Genomic DNA, 22910 nt, shown 5'->3' with positions numbered 1-22910 from the left:
AAAAGGCAAGCAGGCAAATTAGCCACCATGGCAAAGAAACTTTTTAGAAGTTCTGAAAATATTGAGAGTTCTGGCCTTGGAGGTATCCCCCATCCCCCACCCCTGCTCACCATGCATGCATGCATGAAGAAAGCAAGCACAAAAAATAAATCCCAAGTGTGTGTTACATGCAAGGCACTGTGCTATCCACTGTAGGGACACAAATGGGATCAAGCCACCATCCTTGTCTTGGGGAGTCGGAAAGGCATCAAAAATAATCAGGTAAAAATCTAATAGTCTGAAATAACAGGAGAGGTCCCCAAGTAGTAGATGCCTTATTTGCCCAAAAAGGCACAATTATTAAGTGTCATAGCAGTTCAAGGGAAGGACAGATCACTACAGGTAGGAGTAACATGAGCTCTTGCAGAGTAGGTGATATTTGAGGGTTAAGGAGGATTTGGAGAAGCAAAAAGTAAGTCACAGAAGAGAAGGAAAAGAGGGCAGATGTGCTTGAGCAACTATAGCTGACATAGAAGGTTCTAGTAGACCAGAGGAAGACAAAGCTAAAAAGGCAGGTTGGAGTCAGATCACAGAAAGTCATGGATACGAGGTTCCTGAACTACAACTGCATCATCTTCTCTCTCTTGAACTCCTAAACAGTTATGGGATGCAACACACAGTTCAGCACCTAGTAATATTTGGCTGATCACTTCGTTTTCAATGGAGTGTTTTGTTTCCCCAACTAGATGGCGAACTCCTTGAGGACAGGGACTATGCCTTAAACTTCATGGTCCTTTATAGTGCATAGCACAGCATTAGGGGCTCCAATAAACACTTTCTTCGAGGTAGAAAGGACCCCAGAAAACATTTACTTAAATGTCATCTTATAGTTGAGAAAGTTGGAGGTGTACAGAAGTGACTTGCCCAAGATTACACAATAAGAAGCAGAGCTGGAATTTAAACTCAGGTCCTTTGACTCCAAAATCCACTATATAGCACATTCCATTTTGGCTCATTAACCTGCAAGCTTAGTAACTGAAATACCTGGCACTAAGATATCTCCAAAGCCTAATAGAGAAAATGGCCTGTCACAGAGTGCTAATGGTGAAGAGTTTAATCTTGGGACCTTCAGCACCATGGGGAGCTAAAAAGAGGGGAAGAAATAACATGTTTTTAGTGTAAAATCTGCACATTTATAATAAAAACCATGAAAACATGTACCTCTTTCTCATGATAATTCTACAAACATTATACAGGTTATTGTCAAACAAATTATTGGGAAATAGGAAGCTAAAGTATCTTTCCCCAACAAATGGTAGATTTGACAGTTTCTCAGTCTCATAGAAAATAGTTGCCTATAATGGCAGAGGGAATGTCCATAAGGCAGGTGTGCTCTCAGAACAAAAGGTTCCATATATAAACACAAAAACTCTTTTAGTCACAAAAACCACCAAGATCTCAGTCAAGTCTGTCAGGGTCCATTTCAAACCAAGCATCCTTAAGGGAGTGTGCCAGACTTAAGGAAGGAATGAAATTTCTGGAAATTCTGAAGCCACAGATGGGTGGAAATATATATGTATACTTTGTTTGTCACACCCAAAGTTATTTTAGCTTAGAAATACAAATCACACATAGCTATGAAGAGATATTGGAGATCTTCTAGTTCAACCCCATCATTTTCCAGAGGAGGAAATTCCGACCCAGCGTAGTAGAGTCTGGATTTGAACTCAGGTCTTGTAAGTCCAGGGCTCATTCGACCATACTACAATTCTCCCTTAAATGTTATATGCAACTGAGTTTGCACACAAAATCATTTTTAGTCTATGGAAAAATGCGAAAGCCTACAAAATTAAAGCAAATTTTAAAAAACCATAAAATTTGAGGGGAGGGAGGAAAGGGAAGGGGAAAAGTCCCCAGGAAAATGCCTCCACACTTCTTTCCAGTCCCATTTCTCTGGGCTTTCCTATCTCCATGCTTGGAACACCTCTCAAGTGCTCCTTTTCTTTTCCCTTTGGGGGTCTGTCACCTTAAGTAGACCCACCTTTGTTCTTTTCAGACTGTCCAATATGTACCCAGCCTCCTCTTATTTTCCCACACCTCACCCACATACATACCTTCTTCCCAGACTTGGAATGAGAATTAGGAGCCTCTGAAGTCACCATAAATGTTGGCATAATTTGTGAGCTCCTATTCAAATAGCTCTTTGTAGTTTAACCCTCTCTGGAGATGAAAGCATTCAGAGGTTAAGAGTAATAAATTCACCTCATATCCTGAAGCTACTAGGAAATACCTTTTCATGAGTGGTAGAATCCGAAGGACCAGCAGCCACTTCTACCATTATGCTGTTCCCACTCTAAAGAAAAGAAAGGACATGGAAACTTTTAACTATTCTGGAACTCTGAGATAAATGTAGAAATCATGGAGTAAAAAAGAACAATTTGTACCTTTGTTAGAAATGGTGTGATGAATACGAAAAATACATCATAGATGAAGAGCACTAATAGAAGCAAAGTGCAAGCCTAGGAAAGGGAAAAAAAATCAATCACTGAGCTTGAAAAGTTCTTAAAATCTTTGCCCAGCTATGAAGATCTGTCCAATTTATACTGTATGAATTTTTATCATCTAATGACTTTGTCTAATCTAGAGTAATTCTGTAAGGAAATGATACTAAGCCAGAAGCTGATCTCAAACTCCTCTACCTGGGGTCTTGCCTCTCATCCTTTCTTTGTTACTGTTAAATTCCTTCTTTACCCACTCATGGGAAGACAGAGACCAGCTCTACTCTCAAGCCCAGTGGAGCTGCTTTAAAAAAAAAAAACAAGAAAACCCAAAACATGTACTCTAAGACATGCTTGCAGACTACAAATTCATTTTTATCTCTTTTTTAAAAGGCCAAAATGGCCATCCCAGGTTTCAGTTCAAAGATAAATCCCTCATAAAAGTTTTACCAAAGTAAGTCTAGCTCCTTGTGAATAAAGAAAGGTGTATTTCTTGGGTATGTTTCTGCTCTGGAATATCTTAAGTTTGGGGCTTAGCTTGGGGGAGAAAAAAAAAACTTTCCAAGTTCTAAGTCAAGAGGAATCAAAATGACCTGAGTAACATATATTTTCTGAGAAATTTTAGTGATAGAATTTTTTGTAGGATTGACTTTGATTTTTGGACAGATGACTTCTTTCTCTAGTTCTTTTTGGGTGATTTTTTGCACACACACCCCATATAGTGCTTTACCATTTATAATGCTCCTTAACTTACATAAGCTAACTGTAAACAGCTCTGCAAGAGAGAGAGGCACAGCAAGATTATCTCCATCTGACAGACTGAGGAAATAACTTGAGCAACATTTAAGCAAGGTGTTTCCTTTGTCATACTGCTAGTCAAGGGTAGAAACAGGCTTTGAACTCTGGTTGTTTGTTGTTGTTGTTGTTTTTTGACTCCCGAACCAGTGTACTTTCCACTATACATTGCTGCCCTTGCTTCAATTAAGTCACTCCTTGCAGCTTACTCAAAACTCTCTCCATCAGGGCCACCTGCTTCCCTAGTATTTCTGCCCTCAGAATGGGAGTTAACTCTTGGCTACTGCCACTCAAAATCAGACAGAGCCAGCCTAGAAGACTGAAAAATCACAGATTTTGCCCAAGCATGATGTTGAGGAGTATTTCATCCTTCTCCTCAGCCAAACTTTTCAAAATCTGCTGTGAGAAGTAATGTTGGCTGGAGTTCTTATTTGCCCTCTGTTTACACTAATTGATCATGGGATGGGGTGGCCAAAAGAAGGATGAAAAAGTAAGCCAAAGGCCTATCTGACCTACAAAGTACATAATTATCCCCTGAATAATTGGGAAATGATAGTTACAGGCAACATTAACTATATACTGTTGGTAGTAGGGGGATGGGTAGAATTGTAACTATTCTCTGAAAATATCTTAGTTTTATGAAAAAGGAAAAAAAAAGAGGAAATATAAGCTAAAAGGATTAGGAGCTGACATAAAATGAGTGAAAATTGCCCTAAAAACATGTCCGTTTTTAAAGCTTATCTCCATTCTACCTACTATGACCTTCTCATGTAAGCTGAATTCTAACCCACCCCACTATCCCATTTCAAGTTCCCATACCTTGAAAGTTGGCAGGCGAATGGTTTTTAACATGTAAAGGCAGAAGGCAATTCCCAGAGCATCTTGAAGGACCCAGGCCCACCTAGAAAAAAAAAGCACTAATATCACCACACTGAAGCAAGAGGCTCTGAGATGGGCATATCCAACCAGCCCCAAAGTAGAGTGCAAAAACACTGGCCTAGGAGTCAGAAAGACCTGAGTTTTCAGTCACTAACTAGTTATGTGACTCGTCTAACTTTTTTATGCCTGTTTCCTTATCTATAAAATGTGGACAATACTTGTGGCCTAAATGTTGTACAAAGTATAAAGTGCTATATATTATCACTGAGTTAACAAAGTTGATTTTTCATTTATCAAAGATATTATATAAAACATATACAATCTACTGAAGTTTTCCTCTGATGCCGTATCACAATCTGGTGAGGGCCCTGGGCTCTTGTAGATCATGCCAACAAAACTCAAACCCTGGCAGGATCCTACCAAATTAGGAAGGATTTGGGGACAGTTTTGCCCAGTCTACATATCTACTCTGCAAGGACTAACCTGGTCAAGTTTAGAGAAGGTTCACTGCCACTAAGCAATGAATATTTTTGTGGTCACAATAACAAAAGAAAATAACCATCCACTACGGTAGGAAGGAATTCTAATCATTTCAGTATAGGGAGTACCCACAGAAACAATGTCAAAGCTCTCTGGAATCACCGAAACACTTCTAAAAACCTATCACAGAATAATGGAAACTCACATTTATACAGCCCTTTGTGATTACAAAACACTTTCTGGGCATCATTGCTTTTGGTTTTCAAAATCTCTCTGTGAAATATGTATGAATGAATATAGTATCTCAGTATTATTATCTCCATTCTGAAGCTGTTGAAACTAAGGCTGAGGGAGGCCAAATGAATTGCTCAAGGCCTTACAACAATTAAGCAGAACTGGAACCTAAGCCTTTTATATCTAAGGTCACTGGCCCTAGATAGCACTTCCACTAGAGCCACATATGATCAAGTACTCTCTAATGAAAACTCTTATTTTTGTAAAGCTTCCAACCTTTCAATTACAAGTGCCTTTAAGAGACTTGTCTACTCACTGTCATTAAAACCACAAAAATTCCTGCATGCCCCACCACGTTCCACCTGGGCATTGCCTGCTCAAGCATTCCAAGAGCTCACCAGCTGCAGAAGCCACATGGGAAGCGGTTAGATACCTCACACAGTTCAGGAGTTCCACAACTGTTTCTGGGAAGCATACACTGCTGTCCTAATTCCTTTTGACAGACTCCTAACACTTGCCTGCAAGAGAGGCAGGTAGCTGCCTTCCAGGCAACCCAAATCCAACCCAGATGGAGGGTTGGATGGCACACACACTCCATGTGAGCACTCACTGAATAGGCAGCTGGCTTGACTCAGGCAGTCAAAGTAACTAGTGCAATCTTAGGCTACATTCTAGTCAATAGGCTGCAAAAGCAGAGAAGTGAGAGAGAAGGAAATGAATGCCTGACCTCTCTGTCCTGTTCTGCTCAGAAAAAAAAGCCAGAAAAGCACGTACAGTTTGGGGCACCAAATCTTCTAAGAGACAGGTTCAAAGTCAACCAGGATGGGAAGACATTGAAAACTATGCCAATCAGCTTGGTCAATGGAATTGGGAATGTTTAGCCTGGAGAAGGAAGACTCAATAGGAGCATATTTGAAGAGCTATAATTAGATTTAGACAAAATTAGATTAATATCTAGTGAGGGAAATTAGAAGCAGTGAGTGGAAGTAGATTTCAGTTTAATATAAGGAAAAACTTCTTAACAATGAGAATTCTTCAAAAATTGTACCTTACTTTGGATGACAGTGATGTATCCATCCATCAGTAGGAAAAGGCCAGATGGCCACTTGTGAGGGTCATTATGGATAAGATCCATACTCCAGAATAGGAGTTGGGCTAGAAAACCCCCAAGTTTTCTCCCAGCCTCACAATTCTGTGATTCTTCCAACTTATCACTGGATATTGTAAACATTTTTCCTACCTGAACAATAAAGGGGATGAACTGTAAAGTTCTATAACTCTAAGCATTCTGCATTTATACTGATGTAATGGGCAATATGATCAACACTTATTAAATGTCTTCTGTGTGCTCAGCACTAGGAAACAGAAATTTTGAAGAACCCTATCTTCACAGAGTTCACATTTTAGTTGGTGTAAGGAGATTCAGGTGAAAATGTTATAGGAAACTTCAGTTCCAGAAAACAAGAGGATCCAATTCTTCCTCCTTTGTGCCAACTAGAAGTCAGTAAAATGTGTTTATATGTTTCCACCATTTGTATCTATATGAATTTATTGTACTAACACAGTTAGTACACAAATCAGGCACAGAATCTGGGGGTGCCTACAATCCCAAAAGTGATTTCTCCTACCTCAAACTTTTCATATCTCACTCATTCTCCCTTGTATTCTAGAGTTCTTTATATACATCTTATCTTCTCATTTAAGAATAAGTTTCTTTGGAGAAAGGCTCATCTCTTATACCATTGTATCCCAGAGCTCATCACAGTACTCTGCACAAAAAGGCTCTCTAACAGATATTTAGTGTGAATCAATCTATCTAGTCCACAATGAGATCAAAAGAGGAGGATATAGTCAACACTGAATTTGAAGTCAAAGGACCAAAGTCTATACTCTGGTTCTAAAAGCTACTTATTACCTGTAGGACCATAGGCAAGTCCCTTGCCCTCTCTGAACCTCCATTTCCCCCTTTGTAAAACAGAGACTGGAGTCTATGACCTGTGAGTTTTACTCCAGCTCTAATTCTGTGGTCCTAGGGAACTAGATGTTAGGAAAACAGCACAGAAAAAAGCAACTAAACAATTCAGAGTTTGGAAAACAGATCTCAGGAATAAAGATTAAGACCAAACATCCCTGGACTAGAGGTAGAGAGTGAGCAACAACTCCTTAAAGTATAAGAGAAAAATCATGGGGTGGTGGAATTTAGAACTAAAGGGTCCTTAGTTAGTCCTTACTCTAGCCCAAGTCCTTCATTTTACAGAGGAAGGAATTGTTTGAAGAGATGAAGTGGCCTATCCAGGTTCCCCCAAGAACAAAGCCTTCAGGTAAGGGAATCTAAATCCATTCTAATTTGTTATTAGGAAATGCACTATCCTAGCAGGGAAGTAACAGGAATGGTCTTTTCTGTATTAAAAGCATTCTCAAAATATTTTCAGTTTTTCCTTCTGCCAGTTACTTGTTAAAAGTTTCAAATTACACAAATGCCAAGAATCTTTAACAACTTGGGAGAAAGGTCTCTTAAGAAAGTAGCAGATGGTATCAGTGACAGTAGAACAGACAACATGGTAGCTCTAGAAACAAGCTAGTTCTGTTCTCCTCCCATCCCTACTGATCTTAAGGCTTCCAGCTCAGTGCTGAACATATGCTACTCCTATCTAAAGAAATCAAAACTTTCCAGAAGAAATCACCAACCCATCTCCTGTATAATCAACACACATAGGGAATAAAGATCAACGAGCCTTGCACACCATTAGCAGAGGGATTATTCTGCCAGGGGACAGTCATAAACTGGAATCAAGAGACCAAGACACTCTAGCAGCAGTAGCAGCAGCAGTGGAGTATTTGCTCCCCAGATTCTAATCTCAATTCATGCAGCAACCAGATAAACCTGCCCAACTTGTTTCAAACCTGACTGAAACTAGATGCAGTTAAAAGCAAAGAAGCCACTGGCCAGACATTCCTATCAGATGTGCCTAGATCGTAGCTTTGATGCCAACATCACTGAAATCATTTTCATGAGATTGAAAAGGCAGGGTTTTTAATAACAGTGAAACCCAAGTGTCTTGAGCCTCTCTGGCTCATTGCCTCTAGGGAGGTTCAGATGAGGCATTGAGTCTGGGAGCATTTAAGGACAAGGCATAGATGAGGTCTGAAGTCTGTGTAGGAAGCAGAGAGCAGTAGGGGTCCCAAGGACAACTATTCTCTTTTAATCTCTGAAAATCCCCAAGACATATGGGATTGTGTGTCTGTGTGTGTGTGAGAGAGAGAGAGAGAGAGAGAGAGAGAGAGAGAGAGAGAGAGAGAGGGAGAGAGAGAGAGAGAGAGAGAGAGAGAGAGAGAGAGAGAGAGAGAGAGAGAGAGAGAGAGAGAGAGAGAGAGAGAGAGAGGGAGAGGAAGAGAGAGAGAGAGAGTATATGTATGTATGTTGGTGTTTTTGGTCACTGTGTCAAAGTCACTGAAAGGTAGAGTCTGGACTTACTGATCTTCATTCCGGAAGACTCCCCATATTATACTGACTGTGATACAAAATATTGCTAGGAGCAGCATACGAATCTGTGGCCGCTTGTGAAAATACGGTAAATTGTTGTCTGGAACCCTAGAGAAAGCAAATCATATCAGAAAAAAAAATTGCCTAAAGGCATCATAGGGGATTAAGGGTCAATTATACCTATACTACTATCAAGAGGTTCTGCTGAAATTGTGAGTTTAGAGACCAACCCTCTCCAAGAACCTTTTCCAACTTTTCCTACACTCAAATCTAACTGCATTTAGAGGCTACTTCCAGCTCTGCCACTTATATAAATATATGATCTTAGATGTGATTACTTTAAATATCATTAGAGCTTTCATACGGAAGAGATAAGATTTATAATGTTCGATCTTCAGAAGAAAAAAACAAGGACCAATGGCAAGTTAAAAGGAGGTGTTTCAACTCAACACAATAACTTCCTAATAATCAGAAATGCCCAACAAAGAAGCAGGTCTCCTTAGTAGGTAGTTACCTCCCATAACCGGGCAGATATCGAGTTCCTTGTCACTAGAAGGATTTAAACAGTGGCCAGATGATCCACCTGGCATATTACTGCAAGAGATTCTTCCATCAGGTGACTTCTCAATTCTGAAATTCTTGTATTCTATGACTGTCATATTAATGAATTCTCAAATTGCTTCATATGTGTTAAGTTTTATTTTCCCAACTGTGTTCCCAATAAGTTCCTTCAGGTGGATTATCTTCTACTTTCTCCTATGAGTATATGGCAGGCAGAGTTGGGCCAAGAGGATCATCTCCCAGGTCCACATCAACATCAATCAACAAATGCTTACTAAGTACCTGTTATGTATGCAAAGGCAGGAACTATGAGAGATACAAAAGGAACTAAGATTTTGTCCCTATTCTTATGGAGCTTATAATTTATTTACACATGAAACAAGACAATAAATTCTAAGAGTTAAATGAATGATATGGAAAATAAGTGACCAGAGTTTCATGACAAGTTCAGGAAGGAATAAGGAAATTTGTTTGGATAAAGTGGAGGACTCTGGTATGGAAGGAAAGCTGGGGCAAATAAGGTTGAAAAGCTCAATTGCAGACAGATCAGTAAGTGCCTTGAATGACAGGTTAAGGAGTTTGGAATTGTTCCTATATATCAAATCTCTCTTTGGAAATAGTTTATCTTGAGATATTTAAGTTTTCTTACCTGCATTTCCCAAATGGGAGTCTTTTTATACAAGGATAAAGACAACTATAGAGGCTAGTGGATGATGCCAGGCAGAATATAGTTATAATCATGTATACTGCAAGAGAGAACAGGTACAGGTAACCATTTGAAAACATGAATCTAAAAAAGAACCTACACTATAAACATGATAAGCACAGGCAAGTCTATTGATCAGTTTATTTTTTAAACATCATTAAAAATATATTTTATTTCATTAATTTCCCCAATTACATGTAAAAATTTTAATATTCATTAAAACTTTCTTATTCCAAATTCTCTTCCTTCCCCCTCCTGAAAAGCAAGCGATATATTATACATATGATATCATGCAAAACATATTTCCATATTAGTCATATTGCAAAAGAAAACATCCCCCCAAAAGAAAAATAAAAAAAGTATACACTCAGAGTTCATTAGTTCTCTCTCTAGAGGTAGAGTATTTTTCATCATGGGTCCTTTGGAATTGTCCAATCGATTTCATTTCTAAGGACAACTGAGCCACCCCAAAAGATGGCAACTCATAAAGGGAAGTTTTATTTATTCACTTTCATACAGTGAATTTGCAGTTCCACACCACAAGCTAGCTAATGAAAATCAGAATTTATCTACTTGAATAGTTTATTCTGATTCAGGAGCAGGAAGGAGACAAAAGTACTCTAGTGAAGCAATATCTATTTAGGGCTTTCATTGACCCATATTCAATCATTAGGTGGCACAGGTTCAGAATGCTCAATATAAGGACAGGAAAGTTGAATATGGTCACACCTGCTAGAGAAATGACAAGTGGAAAAAGTGCTTCTCCTTAAGGTGCTGAAAGTTGGGAGTCTAGTGAGTCAAATGGTTAAAAGAAACAACAAATAATTGTCATTGGATACATACCAAGATGATCATAGAAGTAGTAAAGCAAGACCAACATGGAACAGCACATCACCACAAACACTCCAATCATTATGGGAGTCACATCCACTGTCTCATCATCATGTTTTTCTGTTCCATCATCGCGCTTATGCTTCATGAACCTCCTAAAATACACAGGAGTTCAAATACAATCAATAGGGTCTATGGCAAAAGCTTTGGATTCAGTCATACACTACATCTCAAATGTCATCATGGACAACATTAAGCTGTGTAACAACCTTGGACAAATGACTTCATTGCTTGGAATTTATTTCTTGATTTGTAAAAATGGAAAAATAATATTCATACTTTCAGCTATACGGGGTTGCTGTGAGGGAGGAAAAAAAAATCCCCAAACCCTGGCAATGGTAAACTTCTTGGATATACTATTCAAGAGTTTCAGGACTTGAGCAGAAGAGATGCCAAGAACAAGAAGAAATTAGCAGAAGGGCACATTCCATATGTTGGAGAATGTGTTATGGCTTCAGTTATCAGAAGAATTATAGTTTCCCCCTTTCCCTGACTCAAAGAAAAGAATACTCCCAGAGAAGCACTATCTTAACTATCCTTCCACCAAACAGACAGGGTGTATGCTAATTTGGAAGGATTCCCAACAGAAAGCTCTATCAAGAAGACTATCATGAATCTCTAAGAAGGAAGAGGAATAGAAGATCTTAAAATAGTGAAATTAATCAATTGATAATTAACTAGCATTAAGCACCTTCTAAATGCCAGGCAAAGCACAAGTGATACAAAGATAAAATTGAAACTTTTATCCCCACCCTCCAGGAGCTTACTTTCTAACAGGAAAGATAAAGTGTATATATGTAATATATGCAAAATGAAGACAAAATAGTTCTGGGAGGGAAAGCACTAGCAATCAGGGGAAATCAAGAAAGACTTCATGTAGAAGAAGGTACTTGAGCTGAATCTTGAAGGATAAGTCTTGAAGAAAAATCTTGACCTCTGCCAAGATGATGGATATATGTTACACAGAGGAAAATGAAGGAAAAGTACAGCTGCACAATTAGAGTTCTTCCTGAAGAGAAGAGAGTTGGAGTCTATGAGGCTTAAGAAACTGCTTGTCTTCCCAAGAATGATATAATAGAAAAACAGAAGCTAACATATGAGATATCATCCACTAAAGGGCACTTGTGTAAAGAATCTAAAAAAGTATTATCCATGATAATAAAGTCTTGGACAAGAGAGCACAGGGAAGAAGAAAGAAAAATTTAATCCAGAAGTGAATAGTGATGGTAGTGTCTAAGAAGCTGATTTGCACTTCTGAATCCTGGTTTATAATATAGGCCAGTGATGGTGAATGTAAGGCATGGATGCCAAAGATAGAAGGCAGAATGCTCTCTGTGGGCATGCAGCTACCCCCTCCCTTTCTAGAAAGGCGGAGGGACTTAGGCGGAGGTGTTCCTACCCCCCCTTCCCACCCTGCCTGACATTTTTTCATTCTCACATCCCCGCCCCTCTGCCCAGCAGTCCAATGGGAGCACACAGGGGTGAGGTGGGCAGCTCACAGATGGCAGAGCTAGAGGGGAACAGAGAGCTTGGGTCAATCCCCTCCCTCTCTCTATACTCACTTCACCTGCCCCTCTGCCTAGCAACCTAATGGGAGCACTTCTTCCCTCCCTTGTGTAGGATGGGGGTAGGTACTTGGGGGGGTGTAAGGAGTGGGTACAACATTCTTGTCTGGGGGATAGGGTGGGGGCTCTACACTCTGTCTATAAAAGGTTTGCTGTCACTGATATAGGCCCTTAAAAAAAACAAAAAAAAAAACTCTTACCTTCCACCTTAGAATCAATACTAAGTATTGGTTCCAAAGCAGAAGAGGTAAGGGCCAAAGAATGGGGGTTAAGTGACTTGCCCAAGGTCACTCAGCTAGGAAATATCTGAGGCCTGATTTGAATCCAAGACCTCTCATCTCTAGGCCTGGCTCTCAATCCACTGAGCCACTCAGCTGCCTCTACAAAATAGGTTTCAAAAATTCCTGGATGAAATATGCCTAACAAAAGCTGATAAAAATGCATTTGCCAAATATCTTGCAAATCTAATCAAATGGGCTTAAACTAAAAGGAATTGGGGGAGGAAGGGGAGAAGATTGCTTATGTTCTGTGCCAGTATGCTAGAGAGTAGTCATAAAGAAGGAAGAAAAGCAGTGAAGCATTCAAAAATTCACAAAACAAAATCCAAGAAAGGACCAAGCAGTAAAACCCATATACTATACTATCCCCCAAGCTTTAAAAAAACATTGTATGGCACTTCACTCTCCTCAAAAGAAGGGCACTTAAGAGTCATAAATTTAGAGACACCACCATCTCATTTTCTAGATGAAGGAACTGAGGTCTAGAGATGTGGAGTAATTTGCCCAAGGTAACAGAAGTAGGGGCAGGATTTGAACCCAGATCTCTTTGGTCCTTTTTTTTCCCATTTAGTTCCAAGTTCAGGATTGGTATAGATCCAGTGTGCTGCATTCAGCTAGAAGTATGCTATTTTCAGCAAAAGTTGGGCTAACTGCAAGCCAGATTCACTTCAGATAAGTAAAACACTCTTCTACATCCTCAGGCTCCCTCCCCTCTAGATGGGTCATGGGACATTCTGATTTTCTTCAGCTTTTGCCTTAGAAAACACCTATAAAGACTGACCCTTCAGACTTGATCATTGATTCTAGGACCTGTGTAGATGAAGCTGCACCCAGGGAACATGCTACCTCCACATTCAAAATACTTACTTCTTCACATCCTGGCTTCCTGCCCAGTAGCCTCCAACTGCAACTGTCCCCACAGCCATGATGAAGATGATGACCATGTTGTAATCAAGGACAGGCTCCTTGGGGGCGTACAATGCCACTCTCACTGAGTGACCAAAAGTCTGTCTCAGAGAAGACATCAGAATTCAATGACAATGTAATCTTTTCCCTTAAGTTCTAAATGAACCAGTCCTTTGTCCTTTAGTCTACTAACCTGCTTGTGCAGAGGGCACCTAAAAAACCTCATTGTTTTAAAGGGCAGTGAAATCACTTTTTAAGAAGTTTATTGTTTCTTTCAAATACTTTTATTTAAAAATTTTGAATTCCAAAGTCTCTCCCTCCCTCACACCCCTCCCTTAGTCACTGAAAAGGCAGGTAAAATATCAATTATAAACGTGAAATCATGCAAAACACACTTCCATATTAGCAGCATTGTCCCCAAAAAAAGAAAAGAGAGAAAATTATACTTCAACTTTCATTTAAGAATTCATCAGTTCTCTCTCTGGAAGTAGTATTTTTCATGATTCCCCTGGAAGTGTCTTGTATTGCTGCTCTGATTAGAGTAGCCAAGACTTTCAAGTTGATCATCACTGCAACACTGCTGTTACTGTTACAATGACCTCAAAGGGTGAAATCTTGAAGAATAATCTACTTTCATCTTTTTTCCTAGGGTTAGGAACTTTGGAAAATAGGAATTATGCATTTATGGATTGCAGAGGGGACAGCATCTATCTGAAAGGTTTCCAGATTCTGTCTCAGCATTCTGAAAAAGTTTCCATTCCCTGAAAAAAACTCTTATTGACAAGAGCCAGGATTTCTTGAGGAACTTAGAATTCACTGCTAGCTTTGATACTTTTCTCTAAACATTTCAGAACAGAAAATAATGTGAAGTAGAACACTGAGGTAGTCTTGGGTGGTCACAGTGTCAATCCTTGGCATTTCAATAACACTGCTGTGGCAATGATGTCAGTACATCCTTTTGGATAAGCACTTTGCTTTTGACACATTAAGAAACAACCAGCTAGATCTAAAGCAATTAGAAACTGATGCTCAGGATGGCTTATTTTTTAAGGACACTTACACCCCTACTCAGAGCAGTTTTGTACTTCTCTCAAAAGAGAATTTCAGGACACTCTGGACAGACATCATAAATTTCCAAGCTGAGCACTAGAGGGGCCTACCTTGCAAATGTCAAGCATGTCTTTATAGCTGAGGAGGGCCACAGGAATACCAATCTCATCATACTGAGTCTTGTTGCCTCCTGGAGGGACCTGGGAACAAAAAAAATCCAATAAACAAAATACATACACACAGAAAAATTACTCAGGTCATTACTTCCCTAACTATACCAACTGTCCTGAATAAACTTTTGCCCTGGGACTCAAAAGTCCTGACTGATGTCAACCTCTCTCAAACCAGTATTCCAGGAGAGCTCCAGCTACCATGCTTCTTCTCTACTCATCACTTTACAGTCATCTCTTCCAACCATATCAACATTCCTGTGCATTCCTTTTCCTTTCTCTAATTACCATGTCCCCTCCTTGTCCAGTTATAGAACCATATACCAAGACCAAAGCAATTTGCTACTGATCCTGAAAGAAGAAAAGGGGTAACAGCCCTTCCTTGGCCACCACTCCTCTGTGTGTTGTCCTCCCCTTTAAAGGTAAAGTCTTGGAAGGCAGGGATGATCTTTACCTTGCATTTATATGCAGAGTGATTGGTGCACAGTAAAGACTTATTATTAATACAAGTTTTTTCATCCATTCATAAAATTGAGTTCTTCCATTTTGTGCCTGATTAGCAAAAAGGTTTAAGAAACATTAATAAAAGAACTGATGCAAATATTAAAAGGAACCCAAATTTCCTGCTTAGTGCAAACAGAGGAAAGCAAGCTACCATGCAATCAGGCACACAAGTTCTCTCCATCTTGCTTAGAGCAAAGTCTCTGCCCTAGATAATATTCAACACAGAGATACTTAACCATTTTTCTGGCAACAAGTCTCCTCTTTAGAGTCTCATGGAGACCATGTCTGCCTTTAGGAAATCTGTGGAGAGTTCAAGGGACCCTTCAGAGCCTCTCTTGAAACATGTAGCCTCCCCTCACCTCTTGCCAACTACTGTCAAGGCCTGTCCTGAAGCCCTTCCCAAAAGGGTCTTTCTTTTAGCTCACTCACTGTTAACCAATCCTCAATGAATAATTAGCCCCTTTCTTTCCACTAAAGTGGGCATTTTTTTAATAGAACCCTTTCCTTCTGTCTTAGAATCACTATTGTGTATTAGTTCTAAGGCAGAAGAATGGTAAGGGCTAGGCAATGGGAGTTAAGTGACTTGCCCAAGGTCATACAGCTAGGAAGTGTCTGGCATCAGATTTGAACCAAGAACCTCCCATCTCTAGGCCCAACTCTAAATCCACTGAGCCACCCAACTACTCCCTAAACTGGATACTTCTGAAGGGACCCTTGAACCCAAAAGTTTTCCAGAACCCCAAAGCTAATGATGGAATTTCAGAAACTACAAAAAGGACTGGTGGAGACACTTCTGGGCAAGGCAGACTACCTGATTCTACCAATTTGAGATAAGTCCTTGTTTTGATTTATTGGTATTTTTTCTAGAGTAATTAACCTACACCAGTGAAGAAACAGCCAATTTGTCAATCTAAACCAGGGATTATTAACCTTTTTTTGCATCATTGACCCCTTTTGCAATCTGATGAAACCTATGGTCATCTTTTCAGAATAACATCCTTAATGCATATAATTACAAAGGAAACTAATTTTACAGAAAAAGATGCAAATTTATTTTTCCCTTCCAAATTCCTCCTGAAATCTATCCACAGTTCTCCAAGGGGTCTATGAAGCCCAGGTTAAGAATCTTTGTTCTAAACAGAACTCATTCAACTCAACAATAAATCAGCTGAAATAGAACTCTGAAAAAGTAAGGAATGAGTAACCTTAGAGAAAGTTCTTCCCCTGTATCAACAATAGAAATAAACGGCAGGGATTTCTTAGTATTATCTTAGCAAGAGAAATTAAGGAAGTGTCATACCAGTTTTTCTCTGCTGACTACTAGAAGTCCCCGAGCCCCATTCATTTGGGCCAGTTTCACTTTCTCATAGAAGGTGCAGTTTCCACGCATCACCATAGGGATTCGGTTGTTAAATCCCCCACTGGGGACATCAGATTGAGAACATAAGACAGATGTTGTTTGGTCCTGAAGCTGTAACAAAGACTGAAAAGAAAAATGTGTTAATGAGACTGTTTCTGTAACATAGCCAAAGCCACAAAATGAAGTTTATAATGGGAATGGCTGGCTGCAGTTTTGCAGATTCCTGAAATAAACTCTTATACCTTTTTCTCATTGTGGAGGGAAGGAATTCTCTAAAAGAAAAGGGGATTGTATCATAATAATCTATGTTTTCTTATGTCTTGTGCTGACTTTTGGATATGATATATTTAATGTTTGCTCAATGATTTAAAGAATCATTTTAGATCCACTCTAGCCTCTCTATCTGAAGACTTAATTCAACACTTACTAAGCATTTACTGTGTACAAGGTTCCTGTGCTAGGGAGTGGTAATATGATAATGAAAAATGATACAGTCCCTGTCTTCAAGAAATTTAACAGCTAGTGGGGAGATAGAAATAAAAGTGAGAACATGGTATGCCTAAAAGACTGAAAAAGAGGCATCATTTCTAGATGGGGGCCCCATGAAAGGTTCTGTGGAAGAACTATTTCCTAAGTTGGGCTTTGAAGGAAAGTAAAAATTTCATCAGGTAGAGACTGACAAAGAGTGAGGGAAGAATTAGAAAGACAAGCTGTTCCAGTATGGAAGATACAAAGATAGGACACCATTAAAGAACAGCAAATAGACTATTTGAGCATTAAGTATAAAATGCATGAAGGAAGCTAGTAAGACTGGAGAGCCAAATTATGGAGGGACTGGAAAAGCAGATTTTTTTTTTCTATTTTACTCTGCAAGCAATGGGGAGTTACTGATGGCAGCTAAGCAAGGAGGAATGATCAGATTTTGCAATAGAATTAGAGCCAACGCTGTAAAAGAATAATCAAAAAGGGGGAAACAAAGGAAGAAGCAGTGAAACTAGTTAGGAAATCTATTATGACAATGCAAATGAGAAATGATGAATAATGGCAGGAGTAGTAAAAAGGAGAGTATGCAAAAGATAGCACAGCAGGAAAATACCCTGGACTTGATAACTGATTGGAGACCAATATTCTTCCTCTGATTCTATTTCAGTGTCTACCACCTCTTTGGGTAATGAATGCAGTGTTTACTACCTACTGTGTTAAGCAGGACTTATTTTTATTCAGTAAAAACTTTTATTTCTTCCAAATTTCAAAAGGGAAATCTTCAGTTTGAGGGGGAAGGGAAACAGAAGCAAGGGGAGGGAGTAACATTAACTAAGACTTACAGAAATGTCAAGGTGTAAAACCATCTTGTCAAATTATTTCATTTCATAAAGGAGGAACTTAAGCAATCCCAAAAGGGGAAGTGGGAAGTCACATCACAATCTGCCTGGAGCAGAGTTAAGCATCAAAGCCTTGGTCTCCCAACTCCGTTTTCCATAAGTCCATACCCCTCTAATCTCTTTTAAGGTTGGGACAACTAGGTAATTGGGTGGAGAGCCAAACCTGGAGATGAGAGATTCTGGGTTCATATCTGGCCTTAGATACTTCCTAGCTGTGTGGACCTAAGCAAGTCACTTAACCCTCATTATTTATTTAGCTCATATCACTCTTTTGCCTTAGAACAAATTCTCAAAATTATTCTGAGACAGAAGTTAAGGGTTGTTTTGAGGGGTGGGATAGGGTGGGGGAAGAACTGTAAGGAAATGAGTGACAAATTACCTATCATACAAAATACAAATTACCAGTCTCAGGGAAAGACTTATGGGACTCCCACTTAACCTGTCTAGTTTAGATTAAATGCAGACTTGGATTAAGACAGGAGGAGAATGGGAGTATAAAATTAGGCCAAAAATGTCAGTTAAGAGTTTATGTTCTATCCAGTGAGCAATGGACAGCCACTGAAGGCTTATGTAGGGAAGTAATGTGATCATTTGTATTCCTTTTCTCCTTTCTATTCCCACTGCTATCTCCCAGTACAGTTTCTCATTATGTATATAAAAACCTCCTACTTCACCTTCCTACCTCTTTTCTCTCTTCTTCCCATCTTCTGGGATATTAAGCATGATATAGACATGGAGTTAAAAAAAATGCATTCATAGACTCAAATCCTGACTCCATGAAAGCCTGTGCTCAGGAATATGGTAGTTCTCTTTACCAGGAATAAACAATTTTGGATTGGGGTGTGGGGGTGGGAGTCCTGTGGGAAAAGAAGGGTTCATTTTGGACATGTCTACAGGATATCTAGTTAGAGATGTTTAATAGAGGTAAGATGGAGATGTGAGGTTGGAAATCAGCAGGGAAGTTAAATATAGATACACAGACTAGAAAATAATCAGCATAGATGCCAACTTAATCCATGGAAGTTAATGAGATCACCAAGTGAAGTGATTGATACACACACACACACCAGACACACACACACACACACACACACACACACACACACACACACACACACACACACACACACTTATTTATTTATATGGGAAGCTCAGGCCTTGTGGGACATGTCTAAGAATCAACATGATATACAAATTCTGTACTTGCTAAATACAATTGTGACCTTTACCACAATTTTAGAGTTGACCCTCAAAGATATAAGCACTAAAACTGAAGACAGTGAATTTGGGTTCCAGTTCCAGGTCTACATTATATGGCATTGGACAAGCACCTTTGTTGGTTTCAATTTCTTCATTTGTAAAATGAGGGGGTGGACAAAATCAACTTTGGGGTCCTTTTTAACAACAAAACCTTATAATTCCATAATTATATTTTATGCCTGGATTTCCCAACTGGTTTTATCCCCTTGATTTTCCTCTAATAAAGCAGAAAATGGTTATTGTTGAATACATTAGGACACTTGACAGGGTGCCTCCAAGCATGAATAGAAATTAAACCTGAGTGGCCAGGCAAGTGGAACAAAGAACCTTCTAAAGTCCAATAAAAGCACTGGAGGTCCCACGAGAAGAGGACTGAGGACTACCTATGGCACAAATGAGTATTTGATGCCCAATTCAGGAACTTACTGCTTTGCCAAGGCCAGGTGGTAAGTGGGCCCATTGGGAATTGTACAGGATACAGTAGTCTTTTCCTTTGCCATTCCCTGGCTCGGCAATCACATGGACCATTCCATACTCACAGGTCACCTGAAACCACAAGAGATAATTTTAAGAGAACAAAGATATAGACTTTAGGCAATGAAGTTCCAAATTACTTTGATGACGCACAAATACAGGCTATTCCCTATCATACAGTCCATTCAAGTCAAACTACCCCACTTGCCATTCCCTGTATGAGATCTTTTACCTTACATTTGCATGGGTGGTCAGCTGTGTTTGGAATGCTCTTCCTCTGCCACCTTTGATTCTTGGATACAGTCTTAAATACACTCAAGACTTCGGATCAAATGCTATCTCCTTCAAGATACTTTTCCTAATCACTAAAGTTACAAATGCTCTTGTAATGCCTTATACCCAGCCTTGCCCCACCAAAAAAAAATAATCCCTATATATATGTATATATATTTCATAAATATTTCATATTTATTGATATATGAAAATATCTCCCTCCAAAAGACTGTAAGTTAGTCAAGGGCAATGCCTGGCACCTTTTGGGGAGGTTTAGATCTGTGATTGTATCGGAATTGAGACATCTTAATGTAGAAGTCCTCGCACTGATGCAGATCACTTCTGTAACTTATGGTATGAAGAGCTTGGAGCATTGAGACAGATCTAAATTGAGTAATTTGTCCACAATTCCATAGCAAACATGTCAAAAGCAGGACTAAATCCTGGTCTTCCTGCTTCAAAAATCTGTCTCTATCCACTATGAATTCCAAATTCAGTACTTTTTCCATAGCGTCACATTCCCTTCACCAAGACTTTCTTGTCAGAAGATGGGATCTAATCTAAATTCTGTAACTCATTAATTATGTGGCCTGGGGTAAAGTGGCTCATTTCTCTTCACTTTTAAGGTGACCAAAAATAACTGCAGTAGTTTACTTAAGTCATTGATGTAAAGTCATATTGTAAATAACGGTATTTAGCATTTATATATCACTTGAAGGCTTGCAAAGCATTTTACTCTTACCTCATTTGATTCTTAACAACCCTGTGAGAGTGTGTTATTATTATTACTCCCATTTTACAGATGAGGAAACTGAGAAGAGCAGTTTAAAGTGATTTGCCTGGGATCACACAGTTTGAAAGTGTTTGAGATAGACCTAAGTTTACCTAGCTCCACGTCCAACATTCTACTACTAGTTCAAGAAATGTCTTTATTTCTCACTTTTCAGTCTAATATTTCATTTGTGGTCATACTAGTGACTCAAGAAACACAACCCTTTACTGGTTATCACTTAGTGTAAAGCACCATGGTCAACTATTGCTCATGTTGTGGAAGCATGTCACAAAAGACCCCAAATTATTTATCATTAATTTTGAGATCAAATTGTCAAATATTCTGGAAATTCATAGTTTATCAAATTGTTACACCAACTCAAAAGCAACTGGAATGCCATCTAGATTCCCAATATTTTGGTTCAACTATTCTTTGTTCCCCACTCATATTCTATGGTAAGAATAAGTCTAACAAAGTACCAACCAGATAGTTACCTTTTTTTTCTCTAAATAACTGTTTTCTGGATTATATCTTGCTATGAATAGAAAGGACCAGCCAGTCCATTTTAAAAGTCCTTTCTTTTCAACTCCTGATAGGCTGACTCGGTAGGAGAATAAACAAGAGATTTTGATAACAAGGTGGATTCAACAAAAAAAAATTTATGGAAGACTAATACCAAAAACTGCAAAAGATAAGTTCGGGAAGCAGAATGATAATAGTGGAAAATATAGTTCTTGTCTTTGGAGTCAAAGAACCTGGGTTCAAATATTGCTTCTGGCATTTACTACTTCTGTGTGATCTTAAGCCAAGACAAAACCTCACTAGGTCTCAATTTCCTAATTAGGAAAATGAAGGGGTTAGATAAAATGGATTCAAGGCCCCCTCCAGCTCTAACTTTATGATTTTATTATATGTTTTGGTAAGGCTGATTTTGTAGACAATGGTACCAAAGGAAATAGCTAGGAATGCTATTAGGAGATAATAATTTATGTCTCACTACTCAGTGAGCTCTTGTTTTCAAGTCTAAATGAGACCAAGAGATGAGAGAATCAAGAATAGAATAAAGGATGGCAGAAGGTATTAGTAAGTGAAAACTAAAAGAGAGGGTAGCACAGAAAGGAAAAATAGTAGAATCAACAGAGATGACAGCATCCAGTGCAAACACAATCCAGCGTAGGATCTTCAGACTCAGATGACTTCAAGGTGGCTCAACTGAGCCTTTCCCTAGGGCAGCTAGGTGGCTCAGTGTTCTTTCTTACTCTGATTTCTGTGAGCTTATATTTTATTTCTAATCACTGCTAGGCTGTTTATCTCTGAGATTACGGATTTTTTCCCCCTTTTCAACTGTGGGGGTCTTCCACTCTAGGTAGGAGAGCCTGAAATTGAGATATTTTTGTTTTTAAATTAAATTGCTTGTGTACTTCAGTAGCAGCCAGGGAAGAAAGTTAGGCATGGAAAAAATAGTCTTAGTAAGGCTGCTTCCCATTAGGGAGCTTTATCAGTCTGCACAACTAAAATGTGGCTTGTGTGACATTTTCTGGGAACACCTTCCCTTTAAATAGAAGGCAACTGTCTGACTAAATGGTTTTAAATTTTAAATTAATTTTATTTTTTAATTTTCAAGCATTTATTTTTCTCCTTTCTTGAGGGAGGGGCAGATGACTTGTAAAAATATGCAAAGTTAAACAAAACAAATTTCCATATTGGTCATGCATAAATTTGTCTCTCATTCTTCATTTTAGTCTATCACCTCTTCCTCCAAAGGTAGGAAGCATTCTTTATCATCAGTCCTCAAGACTAGCACTAAATCTTTCAAAACTGTTCCCTCAGAGGTGAAGTGACTGGCCAAGAGATATAGAGCTAGTAAGTGGTTGAGGTAGGACTTGGAACAGATCTTTGGACTCCATGTTTCTTTTCCACTATAACATGCTGCCTCTAACGAAAAGATCTATGCATAATGGGTTATTAAAGGAAACTTAGGTACCTTGTTTATCTCTAACCTTTGAGGCTGAAATTCCACTCAATGAATCCAAGGTATAATACTAACTGCTGGGAATACAGAGATGAAAAACTGTAGTCTCTGTCCTTAAGGGGTTTGTAATGTAAGAGATTTAGGGAAGGTTTACAGAGGAAATACAACCTGAACTACACCTTGAAGAGGATTTTAATGTACAGTGCCTATGTGCCAGAAGAAGCAGAGAAGAGGCTGCTAGAAAGGTGGGATGGGCAGAATAAGATCTGTAAGTGGAAACTAGTCTAGAAGATAAAGTACTTAAAAGAAAAATTGTTGGGGAAAAAATAGATGGAATTTGTGTATGAAAGACAACCATGCTCTCCTAAATGTCCTTTGTTATACTCCTGTCCAAGACTAGATCATGGTTTGGCAAAGTCACATGGCTGACCATTCTT

General features: G+C 39.0%; 1 protein-coding gene across 7 annotated transcripts in view; it reads right to left on the bottom strand.

The window, feature by feature from the left end:
* The window catches only part of SPPL2B (signal peptide peptidase like 2B), a 44548-nt gene that overhangs the window by 11994 nt on the left and 9644 nt on the right, over positions 1-22910 (bottom strand). For all 7 annotated transcript variants that reach the window (XR_008917367.1, XR_465811.3, XM_007489329.3 and 4 more), the window contains exons 2-12: positions 19409-19528; positions 16281-16463; positions 14417-14506; positions 13218-13357; positions 10460-10602; positions 9560-9656; positions 8341-8457; positions 4092-4173; positions 2424-2498; positions 2270-2332; positions 1024-1123 (exon numbers count right to left, since the gene is read on the bottom strand). Coding sequence is in view for 5 of the 7 variants with exons in the window: in XM_007489329.3 (XP_007489391.1) it covers positions 1024-1123; positions 2270-2332; positions 2424-2498; positions 4092-4173; positions 8341-8457; positions 9560-9656; positions 10460-10602; positions 13218-13357; positions 14417-14506; positions 16281-16463; positions 19409-19528 (1210 nt within the window). In the remaining 2 variants the exon portion in view is untranslated. The remainder of the gene's footprint in view (positions 1-1023; positions 1124-2269; positions 2333-2423; positions 2499-4091; positions 4174-8340; positions 8458-9559; positions 9657-10459; positions 10603-13217; positions 13358-14416; positions 14507-16280; positions 16464-19408; positions 19529-22910) is intronic.

The sequence above is a fragment of the Monodelphis domestica genome, chromosome 3, assembly GCF_027887165.1.
Source record: "Monodelphis domestica isolate mMonDom1 chromosome 3, mMonDom1.pri, whole genome shotgun sequence".
NCBI classification, from domain to species: Eukaryota; Metazoa; Chordata; class Mammalia; order Didelphimorphia; family Didelphidae; genus Monodelphis; species Monodelphis domestica.
Note: the sequence above shows the minus strand (reverse complement) of the source record. Positions and strands in the feature narration are given on the sequence as shown.